The 22718-nt window shown below is 44.2% G+C and overlaps 2 protein-coding genes across 5 annotated transcripts in view; one reads left to right on the top strand and one right to left on the bottom strand.

The window, feature by feature from the left end:
- The window catches only part of LOC135272788 (polycystin-1-like protein 1), a 37501-nt gene that overhangs the window by 10157 nt on the left and 4626 nt on the right, over positions 1 to 22718 (top strand). Inside the window, exons 3-8 of the mRNA XM_064371443.1 lie at positions 7473 to 7584; positions 9151 to 9207; positions 14113 to 14325; positions 15624 to 15851; positions 17785 to 17942; positions 19197 to 19297. Coding sequence (XP_064227513.1) covers positions 9157 to 9207; positions 14113 to 14325; positions 15624 to 15851; positions 17785 to 17942; positions 19197 to 19297 — 751 coding nt within the window. The 5' untranslated portion in view covers positions 7473 to 7584; positions 9151 to 9156. The remainder of the gene's footprint in view (positions 1 to 7472; positions 7585 to 9150; positions 9208 to 14112; positions 14326 to 15623; positions 15852 to 17784; positions 17943 to 19196; positions 19298 to 22718) is intronic.
- LOC135272786 (tubulin-specific chaperone D-like) overlaps positions 2433 to 22718 on the bottom strand; it is a 151220-nt gene continuing 130934 nt past the window's right edge. For 2 of the 4 annotated variants that reach the window (XR_010340750.1, XR_010340745.1), the window contains 4 exons: positions 15293 to 21158; positions 5210 to 7582; positions 4868 to 5104; positions 2433 to 3352 (listed from right to left, as the gene is read on the bottom strand). The gene's annotated coding sequence lies outside the window, so the exon portion shown is untranslated. The remainder of the gene's footprint in view (positions 3353 to 4867; positions 5105 to 5209; positions 7583 to 15292; positions 21159 to 22718) is intronic. The other 2 variants (XR_010340746.1, XR_010340747.1) reach the window with 2 other exon arrangements.

A 22718-nucleotide genomic window follows, 5' to 3' on the forward strand; every position in this document is an offset into this window, starting at 1 on the left:
GATAAGAGTGGGCCATGCCATGGTGGACCCTAAGGTCACACAGCGCTGCCCAGGGGTCCCCACAGGCCCAGACCACTGACTGTTATTTGAGGCTTTGGGTATGTATTAAAAGTGAAGAAATGCCAGATACAAGTCTACAACAATTGGGCACAACTTAAATCATTAAATTTCACAAATTAAATACTTTTAATCCAAAAATGTAATGTATTATACACTTCTGCTACTCATGAGATAATTACAGAAATTATTTTAAAATATTATTTCTGCCAGGCACAGTGGCTCACGTCTGTAATCTCCGCACTTTGGGAGGCCGAGGCAGACAGATCACGAGGTCAAGAGATCCAGACCATCCTGGCCAACATGGTGAAACCCTGTCTCTTCTAATAATACAAAAATTAGCCAGGTGTAGTGGCAAGCTCCTGTGGTCCCAGCTACTTGGGAGGCTGAGGCAGAAGAATCGCTTGAACCCAGGAGGCGGATGTTGCAGTTAGCCAAGATCATGCCACTGCATTCCAGCCTGGGTGACAGAGCAAGACTCCATCTTAAAAAAAAAAATTCTCAAGCCTGTAATCCCAGCACTTTGGGAGGCCGAGGCGGGTGGATCACGAGGTCAACAGATCGAGACCATCCTGGTCAACATGGTGAAACCCCGTCTCTACTAATACAAAAAATTAGCTGGGCACGGTGGTGCGTGCCTGTAATCCCAGCTACTCAGGAGGCTGAGGCAGGAGAATTGCCTGAACCCAGGAGGCGGAGGTTGCGGTGAGCCGAGATCGCGCCATTGCACTCCTGCCTGGGTAACAAGAGCGAAACTCCGTCTCAAAAAAAAAAAAAAAAAAAAAAAAAAAAAAAAAAATTATTTCGATATGTGCCAACACTGTCGGGTGAACCTCTTTTGATCCTGTCGGGAAGGTCTGGACCTGTGTGGATGATGTCCCCAGGAGGTCTGGGGCTGGAGGGACCTCTCTTTGCCTGTGTCCATCTGCACCCCTGTCATCCCACTCTGCACACACATGGATGGGCCCTTTCACACACACAGACCGCCTGGGCCCAGTGCCAGGCAAGGATGCTGTGTGGCCTCTCCCACCATGGCCCCTCAGCCCTTGTGCTGGGAGCCACATGCTGAGGCCGTGGTCTGAGACTCATGGGATGTTCGCATGGGAGACACCAGGTGCCACACATACCCTGGAATGTCTACCAACCTGGCCTTTTTTTTTTTATATATATACAGAGTTTTGCTCTTGTCGTCCAGGCTGGAGTGCAATGGCACGATCTCGGCTCACCACAACCTCTGCCTCCTGGGTTTAAGCGATTCTTCTGCCTCAGCTTCCGCAGTAGCTTGGATTTCAGGCATGCGCCACCATGCCCGGCTAATTTTGTATTTTTAGTAGAGATGGGGTTTCTCCATGTTGGTCAGGCTGATCTCGAACTCCCTACCTCAGGTGATCCGCCCACCTTGGCCTCCCAAAGTGCTGGCATTATAGGCGTGAGCCACCATGCCCGGCCCCAACCTGGCCTTTTAAAGCCTCCCTGAGTCCCACAGGAAATAAATCTGTGAAATCCCAACCCACCCCTGTGATATCATGAAAAACCATAAAAGTGCACTCTAGAAAGTGCTGGGTCAGCAAAGAGGCTAGAGAGCTTGAAAGCAGGCAGCCATGGAAAGCAGGCCCAAAGGAAGTGGGCACCAGCCTGTGGGCGTGGGATGTGTGTTGCCCATCACCCACAACCCTGCGCAGGGGGGAGGCGGGGCAAGGCAGTGGAGATTTCTTTCTCTGTCAGCATCTGAGGCCGTGTGAGAATGGCAAAGGTGGATGGCCACAGGGAGGGTTTAGGAGGGGATGGGTTTGTGGCTGGTGGAAGCCAGCCCTGAGGTGGGGCAGTGAGGAGAAGCCACGTGGTGGCAGCTGCTCTAGTGTGGCGAGCTGGGCCGGAGCCCAGGCTTGGAGACAGAGGGACCTTGGCCAGGCCCGGCTCTGCCCTCACTGCTGTGTGACTAGGACAGGCTGCGCAGCCTCTCTGAACTCTGTAGAGTGGCAGTGTGCTTGCCTCACTGGATCTCGTGGATGTTCAAGCAGATCACGCTAGTGTCGAGCGTGGCACAGTGTTGGCCACTCCGTATGTGCCGTCATATGTGCTGTGACATTGCTATTCAGTTCCCTTAATAAAGATCCAAAGTAGGGTGATTTAAATATGCCTGACACGAATTAATGTGACCAAATAACCCTCACATTATTTTCCTAAGATCTCAAACCAGGATACATGTTTCAGATTCCTCCACATCTCCTGGGTCAGCTTTAAAGACACCTTTGTCAACTGGAATGACGAACTCTCTCTTCAAGCTATAAGTGAGGACTGTGGTGAAATGCCGAATCTGTCTTATTCCTGGGATCTCTTTTTAGTTAATGCAACAGATAAGAATAGGATAGAAGGTAAAAAGACTGATGGCTTTATTTCATTGTCTGAAGAAAAAACTCAGGGTTATTGTAAGATTTCTAAAATGTTGCAAAATACAATTGGCGTGACCCAGTGTGTCTGATCTGCCTGGTGAAGGGTCCGTCATGCTTCCCCAGCCCTCTTGCCTCTACAATCCATGTCAACACTTGTCAGGCACCGGCAGAAGAGGTGACACACTCGAGGGCTGCCTCTGACCTCAGCATGATATGGGAGGCTGCGCCCAACATCCGTGTAGGCAGTTTTATTGAGCTAAAGCCACAGTTCAGAAGGACCTGAGACGTGATGCACTGCCCAGAGGGCTGTGTCCCTCATCCCCTCACCTGTCTTTTGGGGCAGCTGCATGGTGAGGAACGAGTGGAGGAACCAGGGCAGAAGGTTCCAGTCCTTGATTCCACACTACCAGCTGGTGGCTTTAAGCAGCTCAAGATTTAATTTTCTTGAGTGAAAGATGAAGATCTAACAACTTCACAGAGTGGTGTCAGGGCTAGATGGAATGTGTGGAGCGTGCCGGGCACTGGTGAAGGACACTGGGTACTGCAGAACACAAATGTTTGAACCAGTCATGAGACTGAGTTCTCACTTGGTGTTATTTGTGATCAGAGAGGTAGCTCTCAATGACAAGCAGAGGAGCTTTATTTCTGAGCTGGAGAGACAGTTCCTACAACAGAGCTGGTGCCAAGCCCCGGCTGACCTTCACGTTTCTTAAAGATCCCCTCTATGAGGCTATACAAAGCTTCCACAAGTAGAGCTGTGGGTACAGCTGGCCTCAGCGGCTACAGGGACATGAAGACATATAGGGTGATTGTGCCCTTCTTGGCAAGAGAGGCATTCCAAATTCTTTTAGGTAAATTGAGTTTTTCTGAATCAGAGTCCATGCTGAATAGATGAGAGGAACCTGCAGGGAAAACACATCCAGTGGTTAGACTTTCAGCAAAGTGAATCATGGCCCTTAGATTGATGTGTCTCAAAAAATTGGGCTCTCCCATGGTTACAGGGAAAAGTTTACTTTATTGAGATGTCATTTATATGCTTGTGGCATTTTTTCTTTGCTCTTGATCCTTCATCATAAATTCTAACAGCAATTTTGAAAACTGTTATACAAGCTACTTGTTGTATTAGTCCCTTCTTGCACAGCTATAAGGGAATACCTGGGCTGGGTAGTTTATAAAGAAAAGTGGTTTATTTTGGCTTATGGTTCTGCAGACTGTACAGGAAGCATGGTGCTAGCATCTGCCTCTGATGAGGCCTCAGGAAGCTTTTACTCATGGAGGAGTGCAAAAGGGAGCAGATGCATCACATGGTGAGAGAGGGAGCGAGGCGGCAGGGCAGATGCCACACTCCTTTAAATCTCCTACGAACTCAGAGCAAGAGCTCACTCATTACAGCAAGGAGGACACTAAGGAGTCATTGGTGAGGGATCCGCCCCCATGACCTAAACACCTCCCACCAGACTCCCCTCCAACACTGGGGATTATGTTTCAACATGAGACTTGGAGGGGCAAAACATCCAAACCATATCACTTACTGATGGACAAGGGAGTGAGGATTAAGAGAAACCCTATGCACCCCAAGTTGTTTCTAGAACAACTATGAATAAGCCAAGCCTGGGAATGCATAGGATTCAGCAGACCCCACCCCCTGACTTGGAAGAGCAAACACCAGGTGCAATCACTGTGAACCCTACCTTCTACTTCCATATGTGTGTTTCCTGCTGTTGGCCAACACACCAACACAGAACACGCCAACACCACGTTCTGTGCCCTCAGTCTCTTTAAGTGTAGGTTTTCAAATTCACAACAAATTTGTTGAAAACAGAGCATCCTTTTATAGTCTGTAGACTTTTTTAAGCAAATGTTTTCTATTTTTGCTACAAAATTCTAACACTGACAAATGTTTGTTTAAGTTCCCTTCTGCAGAATAGTGGGGCTGCTGGGCTCACTGGGACTTGGTGCCATTTCGATATCATCACGGTCAAACCTGCTGTCCACTGAGCCCAGCACTGCAGATCCTGATGCCACGACCACACCATTCTCATGGGAACCTTCACCCATGACCCTTAGCCAGTCTGCCCCTTCAGCCCCAAGGGGAACCCCCACAGAGCCCATGACTGGAGTCTACTGGATTCCTGCTGTGGGGGACTCTGCAGTCCCAGGGAAGGCTCCAGAGGAAGGTTCGCTAGACCGAGAGCCAGGGCCACAGAGCAAGGGATCCCTGATGACTGACCCCTCGGAGAGAAGTCAGTCCACCCTCAGCCCTGACCCTCACCTCTCTGGTAAGCGCCACTGTTCCTGCATGTCCTCCCCCTTGTCTGGGCACCAAAGTTACCTTTGGAAGCAGTGAATCTGGTGGTAAAGTGTGAGATCACATCAACATGGGCCTTTAAGTCAGAGAGTGCCAGGTCCACACCTACCACTTGCTGACTGTGTGGTAATCATGGAGTTTCGGATTCCTCATCTCTGGACTGGGAAAATGACAAAGCCACAGCAGGTTCTGAGGCTGCAGTGAGGTCAGTGAGGTCCCGTGTATGCAGTGTCTATGCTACAGTAGCCATTTGTTCCACTCCGGCTTCCTCATCCTTCTCCCCCGCCCTGGCATCAACTGCTTCACTTTATCCTTGGGTTTCAGGTGGACAGAAACCATTCTGGTACTTAAAAAATGGAGAGAAAAGGCAGTGGTGAGAAAAGCTCTGGCCTGGCACCTGTCTCTCTGTCACTGTCCCCAGCTGGTGACCCCGTTTGATTTTGCTGCTTACTCTTGGGTGCTGGCGCTCTAATGGCCTACATGCTCTTGTCAATGCCACTGTGCTTCTGGCCTCCCAGACGTGGCTTGTCTGGCTAGAGGGACCGCTGTGAGCTCCTTAGCTTCTGGGAGAGGAGGGCTGAGGGGACAGGAAGTGACATTTGCAGCAGGACATTCTTATGTCCATTTCTCTCCTTCTAAAAGAAAAGAGCAAGACGTCTTCTCTAAAAGGACGGTAAAAGACTTGCTTGAAGAGAGGATGGGATGCTGGGTGTGGAGGCAGAAAGCCACATGTGAGCCTTGGCCTCGTCTTACTCACTGAGTTATTCTCAGTGTCTGTGCTTCTGTGTCTTCTGCTCTGAGCTCTTCCAGGAAAGCTTCCATGGCCGGCTTATGCTGTGTGCCAGGATAGATCACAGTCCCTGGCACATTGGCACTCAGTGAGCACATTGTAGAATGAATTGATGATCAGCGAATGACTTATTCAGCTACTGAATGAACAGATGGATGATCAGCGAGTGACTGATTTATCTGTGTAGGGAAGAGACGGATGTCTAGTGAGTGATTTATCTGTCAAACAAGTAGGTAAATGATTTATTTGTTGAATGAATGGATAAATGGCTGATGAGTGGATGATTTATCTATCAAGGGAATAATGGATGATGAATGAACGATTTGATTTGCAGCAGTGTTTCCTACAGCAGTCCTCCCCAGCTGCCTCCAACTCCTCGGCCTCTCCAGCCCGTCCCACATTCTTTCCTGTGTGTTATGCTGTTCTTGGAGGAGATGGTCAGTCAGGGGAGAGAAAAACAAAGAAGATGCTCCCAGGTCCTAGAGACAAGAGGCATGGCAGGCCACACAGGGCCATGTGGGGAAGCCACAGGGAGGTCAGGAGGCAGCAGACAGGAGCAAGGGGAGCACTTAGACCAAGGTCTTTCTTGGAGTTTCCATGGGAAGGAAAGGCAAGGCCAAGGCAGGGCTAGGTGAATAGTTTAGAATCAGCTAGTTTAATTTCAGCAGATCCTGGGCCTAAGGGTGGTCTCTAGTTGCCCAGGATAATTTGTCAGAGGTGGTTCTGGATTTGTCAGTTTGTGAATCAAAGACACATTGCAGGCTGGGCCTTTTGTGGTCTCTAAGAGTTGGCTATCCCCAGCCGCAGGAGAAGGCGTCAGAGCACTCTCTCCTTAGCCAGAAGACTTTTGTTTCACTTTGTTTTTCAGTATCACTTTGTTTTTCAGCTCTGTGTTGGAAGTAAGGATTTCTTAACATAAATTTACAGACCAAATTTAGGTCACAGTCCCAGAGCAGTATCAGGGTTAGTGATGTTACAAAAATCATTCACGAGCATGGTATTTGTTTGTAATTATCAGTATCAGTACAATCAATTCCTATGAATACCTGAACTCAAGATTTATAAGGGAGTAAACAGACACAAAATAAATACAATATAGTAAAAACTTAATACATACCTTTTCTTGTCCCATCTTTTGCATGAATGAGTATGGCACAGACTCAGCTTGTCTGAGTAAATGGAGTCTTGCTTAAAAACTGCTCCTTCTCTTGGATTTTCTGTCCATGCATAGGACCAACCTTATCTGTTAAGAGTATTTGTTAAAATTACTGCCTCCAGGGCCCACCTAATATCTACTGACTCAAAATCGTGGGGAGAAGATGGAGCCCAGAATTTGCTTGTAGACAAGATTCCTGGCGATTGCGCTGCAAGTGTCCATAGACCACATCCTGAGAAGCACTAATCTCCAAAATTAAACCCCAGTCCTTGGCATTGGGTTTCAGGTTGAGAATGTTGTTATGAAGATACATAGGGCACACCTGGGCATCGATCTTTCTGTGTGATTCCCATGATGGTACCTGTGGCCCTCACCATCTGGCCATCACCTGCACTCTGAGCCTGATCTGAAGGTCTCTTCACCACAGCCCTGCACCCCTGTTACATGAAGGAATTCCTGGGTCCCCCAAGCAGGTCTTAGGTCTTTTAATGAAAGAGTCCCCTCTGTCAGAATTATTCTTCACCGTTTTTCTAGGCCTGTTAAGTTTCTATTTATCATTTAGGAACTGGTCAAAATATAACCCCAAGCTTTGACAGTCCATTGCAGAGTTTGTATTTTACTCCCTGGGCTCCCTGTGGCCCGGAGCCTGGCCCCTTTTTCATCACTTGTCACAGTTTTAGTCATCCAGGAGATGCTGTCTGCATGTGAAGAAGCATCTCTGTAACCCACACGTCCAAGATGACCCTCTTCTGACATGTTCCTTCACAGGCACGGTTTCCACTGAAATCACAGATGGCGAAGGCTCGAAGGTCCAGCCGTGCACTGTGGTGGTGACTGTGCTGCCCCGCTACCATGGAAATGACTGTCTGGGTGAGAACCTGTGAGTAACACAATGCCACACAGACATCCTAGACATTGTTTGTATTTCCTCCAGAGTTGACTCTCGCTCAAGCTGTTAACAGCTGTCAAAAACATGTCAGAAACTCATCTTCTCAAGATGGAGCAAAGAAAAAAGTTCTGGTGCTATCACTGCAGTCCTGCTAACTCATATTTGCAGGTCCTTCAGAGCCTATAAAGCCACTTTCTTCTTTTTTTTGAGACAGAGTCTCACTCTGTCACCCAGGCTGGAGTGCAGTGGTGCAATCTTGGCTCACTGCAACCTCTGCCTCCCAGGTTCAAGCGATTCTCTTGCCTCAGTCCCCTGAGTAGCTGGGATTACAGGTGCATGCCACCACACTTGGCCAATTTTTGTATTTTTAATAGAGATGGGGTTTCATCATGTTGGTCAGGCTGGTCTCAAACTCCTGACCTCATGTGCACCCGCTTCAGCCTTCCAAAGTGCTGGGATTACAGATGTGAGCCACTGCACTCGACCTCACTTTCTTCTTTTTTAAAAACAACTGACACAAGAACACAAAATCAAACACCGCATGTTCTCACTCATAGGCGGGTGTTGAACAATGAGAACACATGGACACAGGGAGGGAAGCACTACACACTGGGGTCTGTTGGGGGGAAATAGGGGAGGGACAGTGGGGAGTGGGGAGTTGGGGAGAGATAGCATGGGGAGAAATGCCACATATAGGTGAAGGGGAGGAAGGCAGCAAATCACACTACCACATATGCACCTATGTAACAACCTTGCATGTTCTTCACATGTACCCCAAAACCTAAAATGCAATAAAAATAAATAAATAAAAAAGAAAAACAAAAAAAATCTTTTTTTTTTTGCCCCAAGAGGGCCAGCCAGCTCAGCTCCCATACATGGCTGTGGTCTCTCTAGCTGGCTGACATGTATCACAAATGACTGCTGCTGGATTATAAAAAAGAGAATCACCAAGTCAGTCATTGTTACAGATAATTCTGCTAATGTTTAAGTAAAAATTATATAAAACAATCTGATTTTATCTTGTTAACAATGATATCCTGGAGAGTTAAGTTCATGACTGTGTGCAACTTCTGAAGAAATTACCATGAATTCAAATGTTATTGTCTTTGCTCACAGCATTTCTGCACCTGCTCTCTTATAATTGTCAATAGAGAATATTCACATCTGCAAAGAATGTATCTTATTTCATTACAATTATAAGATACTTCACTGGATGTAATTTTTTTCTCCTTCTGTCATTCTTCCTGACCCCTTTTAAAAATTTTTGCTTTGCTCTGTGCCCTTTTTCCATCAGCCCTCGTGTCAGTTCCCTGGTGGGGTGTGCTGGGGACGTGCAGGGGGCACACTGAGGAGAGATGCTGGAAGCAAATTGGAGAATGAAAACTGGAGACCACAGTCATGGTCTCTCTACAGAAGGTCTGGCCTCCAGTTGGTCTCTTGGCCAAAACACAGGGGATGCGCTGTTTCTACATAGGCAAGCTGTAACTTTAACCCAAACAAGCTAATTTTCCTCTCCTTGCATTTTCTTTTTGTTTTGTTATTGTTTCTCCTCGTCAGGAAGAAATGACTGGTTCTGTTCTTATGTTAAGGGACCTTGTGAGCTTCTCTAGTAAGGTAAGTGCAATTTTTCCCAAGAATGTTTTCCTGCTATTTTGTATAGTTTGGAAGAACATGATCAGTTCTTGAAAAATATACTGTCCAGAATCATATTTTGACACTTAGGTTAGAAGTGTAATTTTCCCTTAAGAATTCATCTGAATAGCAAAGCCCATCTCAGAAATTTTGAACATAGGAATTTGGAATCCCAAAGTAGAAATGGATGAAAACACACACTATCCATGCTGTGAATAATTTTGGTGAGGGGGCTTGTTCTTTATTGGTAACACATGGCATTGGGTTTTCCCTTCATCACACCTTCTTTTCTTCTTGAGTCTCTGGCACACTTTCCTCTCCGATGGCTGATGCTCACCCCTGCATTGCTACTTGAGAGATGAGAAGAGCACGCATCATTCTCTCATCTACCTCCAGTCTGTGAATCTAACTACAGCCATGCTCTGTCACCATAGAAGGAATCTCCAGCCCCCACGTGGGCTCCTCCCTTGATTTGTGTGGGGCTCCCCTCCAGGCCCCCTCAGTGCCCCTCATCTCAGTCTGAGTGATGGGTGCCTCAGCATTGGGCAGTGCCCAGTTTGTGTGGCTGCAAGCAGCACAGTCTTGCTCCTGCCCACCTTGCCTTCTCCAGAGTTCATCTCCTTTCATTTTCCACTCTTTGCTGCTGCTTCCATTTCTCTCTCTCTCTGTGCTGAATGATCCCACACATGCTTAGAATCTCACTTATTTCTTTAAAAAGATCCCTCCAGTGAAATCAAACCCACTTCCAGTTGCCACCTAACTTTTATGTTTCTCTCCAGGGCAAAGCATTTAAAAAGTGAGTTCTGAGCCTGCTGTGGCCTATCCTTGCTGCCTCTTGTGTATGTGTTTTTTCTAAGAGATGAGGTCTCACTGTGTTGATTAGGCTGCCTCAAACTCCTGGATTCAAGCCGTCCTTCCTACCTTGGCCTTTCGAGAAGGTGGGTCCACAGGTGCACATCACCACACCCAACTTCTCATACATTTTAGACCATCAAACTCTGGTTTCCATCTCCATCTCCACACTGACACTGCTCCTGCCAAAGTTACAGCAGATCTCCATCTGGCCAAATCCACTGGACACCCTCTGCTCCCCATTCTCTCCCTCCCAGGCACCTTCTGTGGGACTCACCCTGCTTTAGGGGACACACTCTTCTCTTGGCTTCATGACACAGTCTCTTGGTTGGCCTTGTTGACTGACCCCTGTTGGCTCCTCCCATCTATAGTTATGTGGTCAGTGCTTCAGGGCTTTCTATTGGGCCTCCTAGATTCTCTGTCCACACCTCCTCCCTGTGTGATCTCATCCACTCCTTCCACTTTACATTCATCTGATAGGGACTCTACATCCTACACCTCCAACCCAAACCTGACTCAAGCGCTCCATATGCACGCGTATAACTACATGTTCTCATTTCCACATGGGCCGAAACTGCGCAGACCCGGCATGAAAGAGTGGGCTCCTCCCCCGGCCACTTCCAACCAAACCACGTTGTTCCTCATACTTTCCCCAGCCCGGGACAGGGCAGCACCCATGCAGAATCCCATGTTAAAGCCCAGGTGTCACCAGAGTCCTTTTTTCCCCTCATCCATTCACTTACAATTAAGTCCTGTCTGTTCTTCCTCAAACACACAGCTAGAATCTTCCTACCCCTCCTACCTCTACTGCCCCCACCCAAAACCAAGCAAATGTCAATTCTCGTCCAGGCTGGCAGTTTCTCTGACTGTCCTGTCCTCCCTGCCTCCTCTCAGGCCACCTTAGAATACATGCTACACACAGCAGCCGAGGGTCACCATAAAAGCCTGAGTCAGTGAGTGCCGCTCTCCTGTTCAACACTCGCCATGGCTGCTCATTGCCTGTGGAATAGAAACCAAACATCTTACGTGGCTGCAGTGTCTGGCTCCTTCGTTCCTTCTGTCCTCTTCTCCTGGCTTTCCTCCCCCTTCCTAGCCATCCTCCAGGGGTACTGGCTTGCTCCTTTTCCTGCTATGCCCTCCCCTCAGCTTCTCAAGTAGCTGACCTTTCATGGACTCTCAGCACAGATGCTACTTTCTTAGAGACATTGTCCTAGATGCACCCTCTGAAGTCATCCTCTCTTCCTGTTATGCTCTGTCTCCTTCAATATTTTCACAACAGCAACTATCTCATTTGTTTCTTTATTGCTGCTCTCTCCTCGCTAGAATGCAAATTCCCTAATACCAGGGACCTTCCTTTCACCACAAAAATACCATAGGTGTGACACATGGCAGGAGCTCAGAAGAGACAGGGAATGGATACAGGAACAGTGGCTGGGTGGCCCTGTCCTCCTCCCATCCCTCCTGCCTGAGTCTCCCCTCTTCATCTCGGGCCACTCTTCTCCAACCACCTCCAGCCGAGGTGGGAGGGCATCATCATTCTCCTCTCTTCTGATGAGCTGTTTTCATAAACAACACACCTGGTCATGCCATCTGTTTGATCAGAACACTTGATGGCTCTCTAGTAGTTTGAGGACAAAATCCAATAGTTCTTTGTATCATGTGAGGACTTCACCCTTTTCCACCTGACTCTCTGTACCTCATTGCACACACAACCCAACACAGGCAGCTTCCCTGTGCGGGCATTCGGGATGCCCCTTCTGTCCTTCAAATGGTATGTTTTCCCATAACTAGAGCAGGTTCTTGTCCTGGAAAAAATATTACTTTCTCCTCAAGGGTAGATTCAAATGCCACCTTCTTTGTGAAATCTTCACTGACGTCTGAAGGCAGAGTTCATTTTGTTGGAGACAAATTTGTTTATGACTTTGTTTTACCACTTCAACACCTTTGATTTATAATTTCTTTTTGTACATCTGTCTTCCAGCTTTAGGCTACTTAGCCTCCTAAGATACAAAGTGTATTAGTTAAAATAAAGTCAGTTGCTATGACAGATAATCCTGAAATCCCAGAAGCTGAATTCAACAGGTGTTTTTTCTTCGTTCGCACACATTCCATAGCAGGTGTTCAGTGGGTGGTCTCCCTCATGGTGACTCAGGGACTCTGGCTCTGTCCATCTTAACACCTCCACTCTGTGGCTTCCTAAGTCAGGGGAATAGCGCATGGAGAAGGTATGCTGCCGGCCAGTCATGTGGCCCTCAGGTGCACACCTCGCTGCACTCACCTTCCTCTGGTGAGCATCACATGGCCTCACCTGGACTCGAGGGACCTTGGAAATGGAATTACTTCCCAGTGATGACCCTACATGAGGCTCTGGAGTGTGAATCTGGTAGAGATCAAGTCATTGCTGCCACCGTCCCTCTCACGAGCATCTCTGCACCCCAGGGTCTGCCACAATTCTTAGTTCAGAGTGGGAGAGAAAACTGAACATGATTGTCCTCTTAAAGTGACCATCTCTAATATTTTTGGTTAAAAATGTTGGTATTGTGAAAGTGAGCATAATATATTCTTTAAAGCACTTGTTTAATTTTAAAGACTATTCTTTCATTCTAAGTCCTAATATCCATGGTAAGCTACCTCATGTAAAGGGCCTTTAATAGTAGTTTAAATGCATTTCCAAGCTAGTTTAACCTTACTGTTGGTGAAAGAACTAGATTTTAAAAGGTATATCTAAGCCATTAGATATCATTGTGATTAAATAAGCATGGCCAACAGAAAATAGAATCTCAATTCCATTTCATGAACACCCATTTATTTAGCAATTGCTAGGAGCTGCTAACGTACAAAGAAGAAAAACATTAGCCTGTGTCTTTTAAGCATTCAGGAATGAAGTTGCAAACATATATGCTTCCACAAATATGCTTAGTTCTATGATTAGGAGAATGACAAAATTCTGCATAAACCCCAGCAGTGATGCAGCTGACTTTGTCTCGTGGACATTTGAGGTTGGTTTTAGAAGATACGTAGTAAAGAATCATAGTTTTGTTAGATGTGATAATGGCATTGTGGGCATGGTTCAGAAAGAGTCCTTATCTATCAGCACTACACACTAAAGTGTTCATAGATAAAAGTAGTATCTGAGATTTTCTTTCTGCTTTTAAATATTTGTTTAAAGTTGAGTAGAGAATAGAAGAAAAAATATTCCAGTGAATAATTGTTAATGTTGGATGACAGGCATATTATACTACCATACTATCCTCTCTACTTTTGTGTAAGGTTGAAAGGGGATTATATTAAGAATTCAGAAAAAGAGAGAGAAGTCTGGGCATGTCTGTAGTCCCCGTACTTGGGAAGCTGAGGTGGCAGGATCGTGTAAGCCCAGGAGTTCAAGTCTGCAGTGAGCTGTGCTTCTGCTACTGCACCCCAACCTGGGTGATAGAGTGAGACCCCCATCTCTAAACAAAAAGGGAGAGAGAGAGGGAGGGAAGGAGAGAGACAGAGAGAGAGGAGAGGGGAGGGGAGGAGAGGAGAGAGGAGAGGAGAAGAGAAGAGAGGAAAAGAAAAGAAGAAAGAGAGAAATTTGGGATTGGATTTTGCCAGTCTAAGTGAGGGTAAAGGTACTGCAGACAGGGGAATCTGTAAGTCATCAAGAAAAAGCCTCAATTCTTTTGGAACAATAAAAGATTCAGAGTGCCTTGAGAATAGAATGCACTTAGGTAATGGGGAGGGAGAAGGCTGTGGGAAGAAGTGGAAGCCAATTTGTGAAGGGATTTGCAAAGTGGTTGTTGGGGTTTAAACCAAGTAACATCTGAGAGCATAGAGACCATTTATTTTTATTTGATCAAGAGGATGAGTATCAGAAAGCAACTTGTTACTTAGGAAGTTAGTCAATGATCACCTATTAAGACCAAACCTGGACTTAAATCTAGTTCTCTCTGACCATAGTTCAGTCATTTTAATTCCTTATAATAATAAAAGATGCAAGTATATATGCATCATACACCATGAAGCATTTTATTTATATCTTTTCTCTTTGTGCAGCTAAGTTTTATGAGTGCAGTTCTCATCCTCAAGTACACCCGGGTGCTCCTTGCTCAAGGCCAGTTCTCAGGGCCATTTGTGGTTGAGAAAGGAGTGAGGCTTGAGCTCATCGGTCTCATATCCAGAGTCTGGGAAGTCTCTGAGCAAGAAAACTCAAAGGATGAAGGTTATCTATGTGAGGAAGGAATTACGGTCATCTCAGATTTATTGTTGGTAAATCACACTTTTTCTCCATCCATAAAAATACTGGTTTCCTCTCCCAGGATGTTAACCTGTATTTGTAATTACTTCTCAAAACCAAAAACAGAATCAGTTTCTGAAGTACTGTGTGTATTTTTCTGGGTGGAGTTTGGTATTTGGAGACTTTCATTTTGAATTTTAAGTATTTCATGGTAACATTGTAATGTTTCCAGTGAAACCTTTCTTCTGTTTTTTCCTTTTTTATGTTGGTAGATTTTCATTTGGGAAACTTGGGATGTTTGACTCAGAAACATTATTTCTTAGGATACTTTCTGCTTTTTGAGGAATGATGTAAAGTAATGCAAATAATTTATTGCATGCAGTAATTTTAAATGTAGCCCTGCTGATGAGGCACAGTGGCTCATGCCTGTAATCCCAGCACTTTTGGAGTCCAAGGCAGGTGGGTCACAAAGTCAAGAGATCAAGACCATCCTGGCTAACATGGTGAAATCCCGTCTCTACTAAAAATACAAAAATTAGCCAGGTGTGGTGGTGCGTGCTTGTAGTCTCAGCTACTCGAGAGGCTGAGATGGAAGAATCACTTGAACCAGGAGGTGGCCGTTACAGTGAGCCAAGATTGTGCCCCTGCACTCCAGCCTGGTGTCAGAGCAAGACTCCATCTCAAAAAAAAAAAAAAGTAGCCCTGCTGACACATAACTGCTTTAAAAAGGCCAAGGTTTATTTCATTTATTTCTGCTCTGGTAACTTTGGGATTGTCTCTGAGATTTTTTACTTTTACTCTATGAAATGGCCAACGCTTTCAAGAAGCAGTAAGTGAATTGGCTCTGGCCTTCCTCTCCTGCCAATAGAGCATCCTCTCCAGTCCTGCTGGTTTATTTGACTGATGGCTACCATAACATTTGGGAAATAGTCTATCTGAACCTACAAATAATCATCATCATTACCCATGAGTGTTTAAGAACATTTGTTGCCTACTTACCCAGCGCTGAGCCCGAAGGCCTGCACTCTTGCTTCCTGCCATGTCTCCATGTTTTAAAAATCATTATGGTATAAAAACTTCCTTTTGATGGTTTAAGAACTCCCAAGAAGCATGTCAATTGTTGAAAAATGAATAACATATCACAGAAAGATGTGTCAAAATAAAATGCCATTTATACCCTTTTATCAAAATCTTTCATCAGGCAAATCAATCCAATCTAACTTGCGATGGGCTATCTTTTTAACTTTTTTCCCCTCTCCCTTGGTCTGGATTCAAGATGGTTTGCTCATTTGTGTTGTAAACATCCCACTCCCTATACTCTGTCTTTCAGGGTTGTCTCTCTTTGAATCCCATTAGCACTGGGCAGATGGAGTTCCGGACCCTTCTTCATCGCAACCTTCAGAGCTCTGTCCAGAGCCTGGGATCTGTCCGGGTGCATTTACCTGGTGACCTTGCTAGGCACAGTCCTGCTGGGGTGGAGACACAGAGCCCATGCTACATTAGCCAGCTTATACTCATCAAGAAGAACCCATATCCAGGGGGCCAAGTTCCTGGGCAGGTACAAGCTGTCAGATGACCTGCCACTTCTAATGACCATTTCAAATTTACAGTAATTGGGCTTTAATGACAAAAAGACAGATTAGGTTGGCACATTTGCACCTGGATTTTTTTGCATGTTTTCACCCTCTCAGTGCCAAGAGGGGCTACTTAGAACATGTTGTTGACTCTACTCCTCTTAGAAGGTTAAGTTCTCTGGAAAAACCCTGGCAAAATGAGATGTCACTTGTATCTGGGTCACTGGGCCCATTCAGTGTTTCCTTGAGGCTTTCTAATCCATTGCCAGAGAACAGAAGGCTCTGGCGGGTTGCAGCATGTGATGCAGTGATTATGCAAGCACTATGGCCAATCATGTCTTTAGAATGATGAAGACAGGGTTCTAAAATCAAATGGGGAGTATACCTGAATTACACTTAAGAAGGGGCTGCTGAGAATGTGGCAGCGCATACCACCCTTCCTCCATGCTCTCCAGAGAGGCACAGCCAGGCTGAACCTGTGGAATGGCTCCTGGCTCCCTGGGAGGTCAGGCAGAACAGGAGACCACAGTGAAAGGGGGATGTGAGGATGGGGAAGTCAGGGAGGATTGTCCCAGCCACTTGGCCATTTTGTAGACATCCACTTCATGTCTACATTCAGAAGCTTTGTGAATGGCCCCAGGGTCACCATGAGTGAGTTTGGAAGGGCAGAGAGCAAGGATTCTCCATATTTTGTAGCCCCAGACCCCAGTCTGGCTCAAGTACCTGGCTCATTTGGTGACCTAACAAATGTCTGATGGATGAATAGACCATCCCAAATATGGATGATAATATTTGGGTCAAAATATTATCATCTTTTACAGCATTTGCTTTTTTAAATGGAAATGGCTAATCCACATATGAAAATAATTGAAACTGACAAGCAACAAATTAAAATGATTTTTTTTAACTTACAAAAGTGCAATTACTTAAAAACACTTACTGCTTGTGTTGCTGCATTGAATAAACCAGGGCACCTGTCAGCGTGACATTTTGGAAAGCACTTTGTCAACTAGGCACCCAGCAACAGTCTGGCCTCCACTGTTATGTTACCCTTGTAAGAATCTACACTAGGGAAATGAAAAAAGATTTGTTCAGAGCAAGACGTCTTGTCTTATTTATTTACTTAACATTATTTATGAAAACTCAAATAGAAATGTACCTAAGTGTTCAACATAGGGATAGAGTTTATATATAGCTAATTTATATTATGTCAATCAGGGAATTTTAGTAATTTTGGAAGACTGTGCAAAAATACAGATGACTGAATTGTCTGCCAACTAAGTACTCTATTACATAGCAAAAGTTTGGCACTCAGCATCCTCAATTATGATTTCTCTGAGCAATGGGACTATAGGAAAGCTATTCTTCACTTTTCTGTATACTTTTCTATCCCTTCCTGATTATCTACAATGACCAGATGCTTCTTTTGTATGAGCTTTTAAAATAACAAATACTTCACAATACTTTAGAAATTATTAATTTTAATAAGAATGATGCAAATGAAGCATTACATTCACCCCAATCCTTCCATCCTGACTAGCAAAACTGGTTTATTTTTGTATGCTATCCTCTAATGTCAGACATATAATTTTATGTAAGTGTAACAGTAGCACCATGATATGTTGGCTGCTTTTCTTGCTTACGTCCACTGCTTGCTGCCGTTTGCTCTGAGATGGTCTTTGTTTCCCAAGATTGGAGGAGTTGTGGGCCTCAGTCTCTACAACTGCTCCAGCAGAAGACCCATCAACAGGCAGTGGCTAAGGAAACCAGTGATGGTTGAGTTTGGGGAGGAAGATGGCCCGGCAAGGAGAGCCTTCCTCGCTATCTCTGCTTCATTTAGGCTATGCTGGCTGATTTGTAAGGTGTTTATTTTACCAAAGGCAAATTTTGCTTAACTTGTTTTCTTTGTGATGACAGGATAATAGGAGAAATAAAACAATGTTTGTATTGCTTCGGAATAAAGTGAATCTCCATCAGTTCACTGAGCTTTCTGAAAACCCCCAGGAATCTCTACAGATAGAAATTGAGTTTTTCAAACCTGTTACAAGGGCGTTTCCCGTCATGTTGCTAGTAAGGTATGTTGACAGTGACAGTTACAATGGGAATGAGATTGGAGTAAGCATATCGTCCTTAAGAATGTTTTGTGAAAAAAAAAACAGTGAATTAAATTGTGTTTTTAAGGCAATAATGAGGCTCATTGTTTAAAGAAATTGTTACCTATTCTGCTGTTCAGACAGTAAGCTTCCTGACTTTGTTTTTTGAGGTTGAATCCCTGATTACTGGAGTGAAAAGCGTTATAATTATTAATAATAGTACATATGATCTCATTTAGAAATCTAATTCTCTCAGTATAGATCTAAGCTAGAATTTTTTTATTTTTCCAAAAGGAGAAAATGTGTTTAAATTTATATATCTTAGGAAACTTGATAAAATAATTATTTTTCTCAGGGATGTTGGGCTCATGAGACTTGCATAGGCCCCAGTTAATAAATAAATTAGCTGGGAAGGTTAAATAAATGACTATTGAAAAGATTCTTTGGAATTCTACAGCAAAAGTGCTAATGGAAACTACCAGTCTGCAGAGTTCATTGGAGATCTGGATGGGCAGGGCCTTGATTACTTTTTTCTCCGAGTCCCCGTGTGTTTAGGCTATGTGGCAAAGATGCTTACTGTTTCATTGTTCCTGATTGGTTGGGTGGGCATCTCAACTAGATTAAAGGATTCTCGTGAGCAAGGCTGTATCTTATGCAGGGGCTATCCACAGAGCCCTTAGCACGCAGTTTAATCTCTGCTTGTTGGCCTGATTCTCATTCTGCCAAATGAGCTAAGCCATTCGATGTCAAAAAGTGGCAATCTGCTTAGAGTTTGGATTTTAACTTAATTGTTTAAGTCACATGTAGAAAAGATAATCAGTTTTGAGGAATTTCTGAGTCTAACTACTAAGACTTTATCTGCAAACAGGTTACGATACAGAGTTAATACAAACATGCAAACATACGTATGTGTGTTGCAGTGGCCCTCCCTAACCTTGTGTAGCCAGTGCTGTTTGTCTTATTCCTACAGACTGCAGGCCATTCTTGCTCTTGTTTTTTACTGAAGTGTTTGTTTTTTTATGAGATGCAGGGTGAAAGTGTTATGTAGGAGTTTTTATTAAGAGACCAAGTGGTGTTATGGAATTAAGCATATTGACCCTTTTTTGTCCCAGGCTACCTCCTTGCAGTGACAGTGATGTTTTGCACAAATTGAGTAAACACTTGATAAAAATTTGACTAAAATCTTTGAGGGAGAAGAAAAAAACAAGAAATCCCTATTTTATTTTTATCTCCTAGATTCTCTGAGAAACCTACTCCCTCTGATTTTCTTGTAAAGCAGATCTACTTCTGGGATGAGTCAATTGTGCAGATTTATATACCTGCTGCTTCTCAGAAAGGTCAGTGGACAAGGTGCCTTATTTTCCAATTCTGTTTACATGATTAAAACATCCCCTATAACCTGTGTATCTTTGTGGCATTTTTCCTTATTCATGACAAAAACATCAAAATCCTTTCTCTGCCTGCCTATAAACAAACTGCTCCACAATAGATATCACACATGGTGATGCAGTGGCTGGCGCTGCTCATGGCCCTGCCCATCTCTCCCCAGTGCATCTCCGTTCCTCCTGCTGATCCTCAGGGCTCTGCGAGTGCTGGATCCTCAGGTCTCTGAGTATGCTCAGGCTGCGTCTTTGCCTGCAGCACCCTCCCGGCTTGCTTCCCTCAAACCAACCTCCACTCAGCTTCCCTGACCTTGGAGCTGACCCAGGACTTCCAAGGCACCTCTGTATCTCATGAATTAATAGGGCACAGGACCCCTTCTGAAACAGTGTGAGGGCAGAGTGTGAAGTTTGGGGCTCACTCCCACTCAGTGGTCTGCCCCTGGTGACTTAGGATTCTGAGCCCCAGCGACCCCCTCCCCAAAGAAGCAAGAAACTGGAACTCAGTGTGCTGAAGTGCACCCACACGCAACTCATCAGACACGTGATTTACGCTAGCTTCCACAGGCCCTGGCCCTGGAGAGGAGCTGGCTTCTGACTGTCAGTGAATGGACCAGACCCATTGTCTCTACATTTTTATTGAAATATAATTATTTTCCTCTGAGAACCAGTCACTATTTGTTTCTTTAAAAATGAAACAAATTACATTTGTTTCTTTTAAAAATGAGAGATGATACTTGTGAGACCATCTTAATATCTTCCCCTACAAACTGTCACCCCATGATTTTAAGGATCCGTGGGTGATATAGGTACTTAGTGGGCTACAAAATGGTGATTTGCTAATTCCACCATGAATTAGCTGGCAATCTTCAGTGAAAAAGAGCTTCTGTCTCTCACTGCCTTACTCTTGCTCTCTTGTCTCTATGATGCATAGCAGTTCTTAAAAACTCAGTATGTTTAGTTCACCTCCATCATTTTACTTTTTGATGCACAAATTATTCCAGTGGGAGTTACCTCAAGATGCTTCCTGAGGGTTTTCTGACATGATATCACAATCCTTAAGTGCTTCTTTACTTTCTGGGACATGAGGGTGTCCTGGCTTACCCTGGGTTTGGCCAGCTCTTCCTTGGAAGCAGCCATGTCCTCAATGAGGCTTGGTTCTTTGATGGGAATTGACATTAGAACACAAGAACTGTGCATCAGATTTACTCATTGCTATTTGGGTGTCCTTGATTTAATAATTCTGTGTGTGTGTGTGTGTGTGTGTGTGTGTATGTGTGTGTGTTTGGGAAAGGTGGGGACATATTTTAAAAACAGAATAAGGAAAAGCAAGAAAGAAAGACAACAGCCAAAGAACATGATGGAGTAGGCAGAGAGGTGAGAACGTAACTGTGGAGACAAAGTCAGGATGGGCTGCAGCCCTCTAAAGGTTGTACAGTGTGTGCACTGCACAAGGTACCTTCCTAGGGGGTCAAGGAGGGAGAATCCTTCTTCACCTTCCACAACCATCTGCAAGTGCTGGCTTCATCCATCAAACAATTACAAGGAGAGTTTAGCACAGGAAGTATTTAAGCATTTTTTAAACATTCTGGGCTCTCACATCCTCCACACCTCTCCCTAAGCTGTGCCCAGGTAGGTAATGTCATAGTTATGAAATATTTACTTGCCTGGAGTATTGATTTGTTCTACCCAACGTCTTTGTAAGTTTTTTGCCTTGTCCATCATTCCATAAATTTCCTCGGCCAGGTCTTGTATCTCTTTTAAAAAGGCCAGGTTGTTGACTTTCTTGGGGTCAGCTGCAGTTTGGAACCTAGATAAACTTTAAACACAATAAATACTGCAAGTGAAACTCTAACAAGAATAAGTTTCCTTGGCATTTTTAAGATTCTTGATACCAAATTATTTGCAATTAAGCTTGTACCAATTTACACTCCCACCATCTACCCCTGAGAGCCCATTTTACCTGACACTCATCCAAAAGAGAAATCATTATTTTAAAAATCTTCACAAGTTTAAAATTAGAAAACTGTTTTCATTCTCTGTATTATCTGAAAGTTACATTTTGTGTTTATAAGCCCTTTTTTTTTTTTCATTTATTTAGCACATATTATACAGCATGCCCTGTGTACAGTGCTGGGAAAAAATACATCAGTGAACCGAACAGACATGATCTCTGCATGAGGAGGAGACAGAGATAATTATGGGGAATGTTTTAGTTTTTAATTCCATGCTTTTATTTTACAAATTAGAGAACACAGTGAAAATCAATTAAGTTATCAACATATAAATCTACCATGAAAGAATAATAACAAAGCTTACATGACAAAGAGTTATAGTAAATCTCTTCCACAAATATTATCACTTAATTCTCACAACCTATCATTAAGTCAGAGCAGTTTCAGCATTTATTGATGAATAAAATCAATTCAACGACTTTCAAGTCATCCAGTTAGAGATGAGGAAAGGTGGCCCAGACAATCAAAGTGAATTTGCTAAAAGCAAGCAGACTGTTTGCAGCAAAGCAAGGTCAGCCTGAAGCCCAGAGAACTGAGCACTGGCTCAGATGACCTTCTGCTACAGGTGGTTGCTATATACACTCAACAGAAACCTCAACTGTTTTGTTTTGCTTTGCTTTAAAAACAAATGTAGAGAGAGGATCTTGCTATATCGCCCAGGCTGATCTTGAACTCTCGGCCTTAAGTGATCCTCCCACTTTGGCCTTACAAAGAATGGGATTACAGATATGAACCACCATGCCCAGTCAGAAATCTTGCCTTTTAAATGTGGCTTTCAACTTGAGTGGATCAGAATTTCAGAAGCACAACAAGAAATTACTTCTCTACTGTGGCCTCATATTAAAGGCTAAAAATGACCTCTGAAACCTGTGAACCATGATTCAAACTCTCCTGCCTCAACCAAATGTGAGATTTGCCTGGGAAACCATAGAATTATCAGATTATAGAAACCGATGTAATTCAAGATGAATTTCCCCTGTAATAATGAGCAGGTTTTATGTTCTTTCTCTAGTTATTATCTCAAAAGTACCTCAATTTGTCCTTAAGACCAGATTAGGAACTATCATTAACATGAGAAATGTTTATAGTGGAAAAATACATTAAAAATTCTTGATTAAATGTTAATTTGTGTGTGTGTGTGTGTGTGTGTGTGTCAGAGAAAGAGAGAGGGTAAATTCCAGAGCAGCAGGGAAATCTCAGTGTTATAATAGGATTTGGGTAGAGAGCAGTTTCCTCCTTTCTGAGTCCGGGTCTTTATTTAGACTTTTATCAGGTAATACTTGCCCTGCTAGGCTAGGAAAACACTTGTAAAAGGAAGGTGGGAGGTAAAAGAGATTACAGTGGGGAGGACAAGAGAAGGCCAC

Source organism: Aotus nancymaae, unplaced genomic scaffold, assembly GCF_030222135.1.
Source record: "Aotus nancymaae isolate 86718 unplaced genomic scaffold, 86718_ANA_hifiasm-v0.15.2.pri h1tg000131l, whole genome shotgun sequence".
Taxonomy (NCBI): domain Eukaryota; kingdom Metazoa; phylum Chordata; class Mammalia; order Primates; family Aotidae; genus Aotus; species Aotus nancymaae.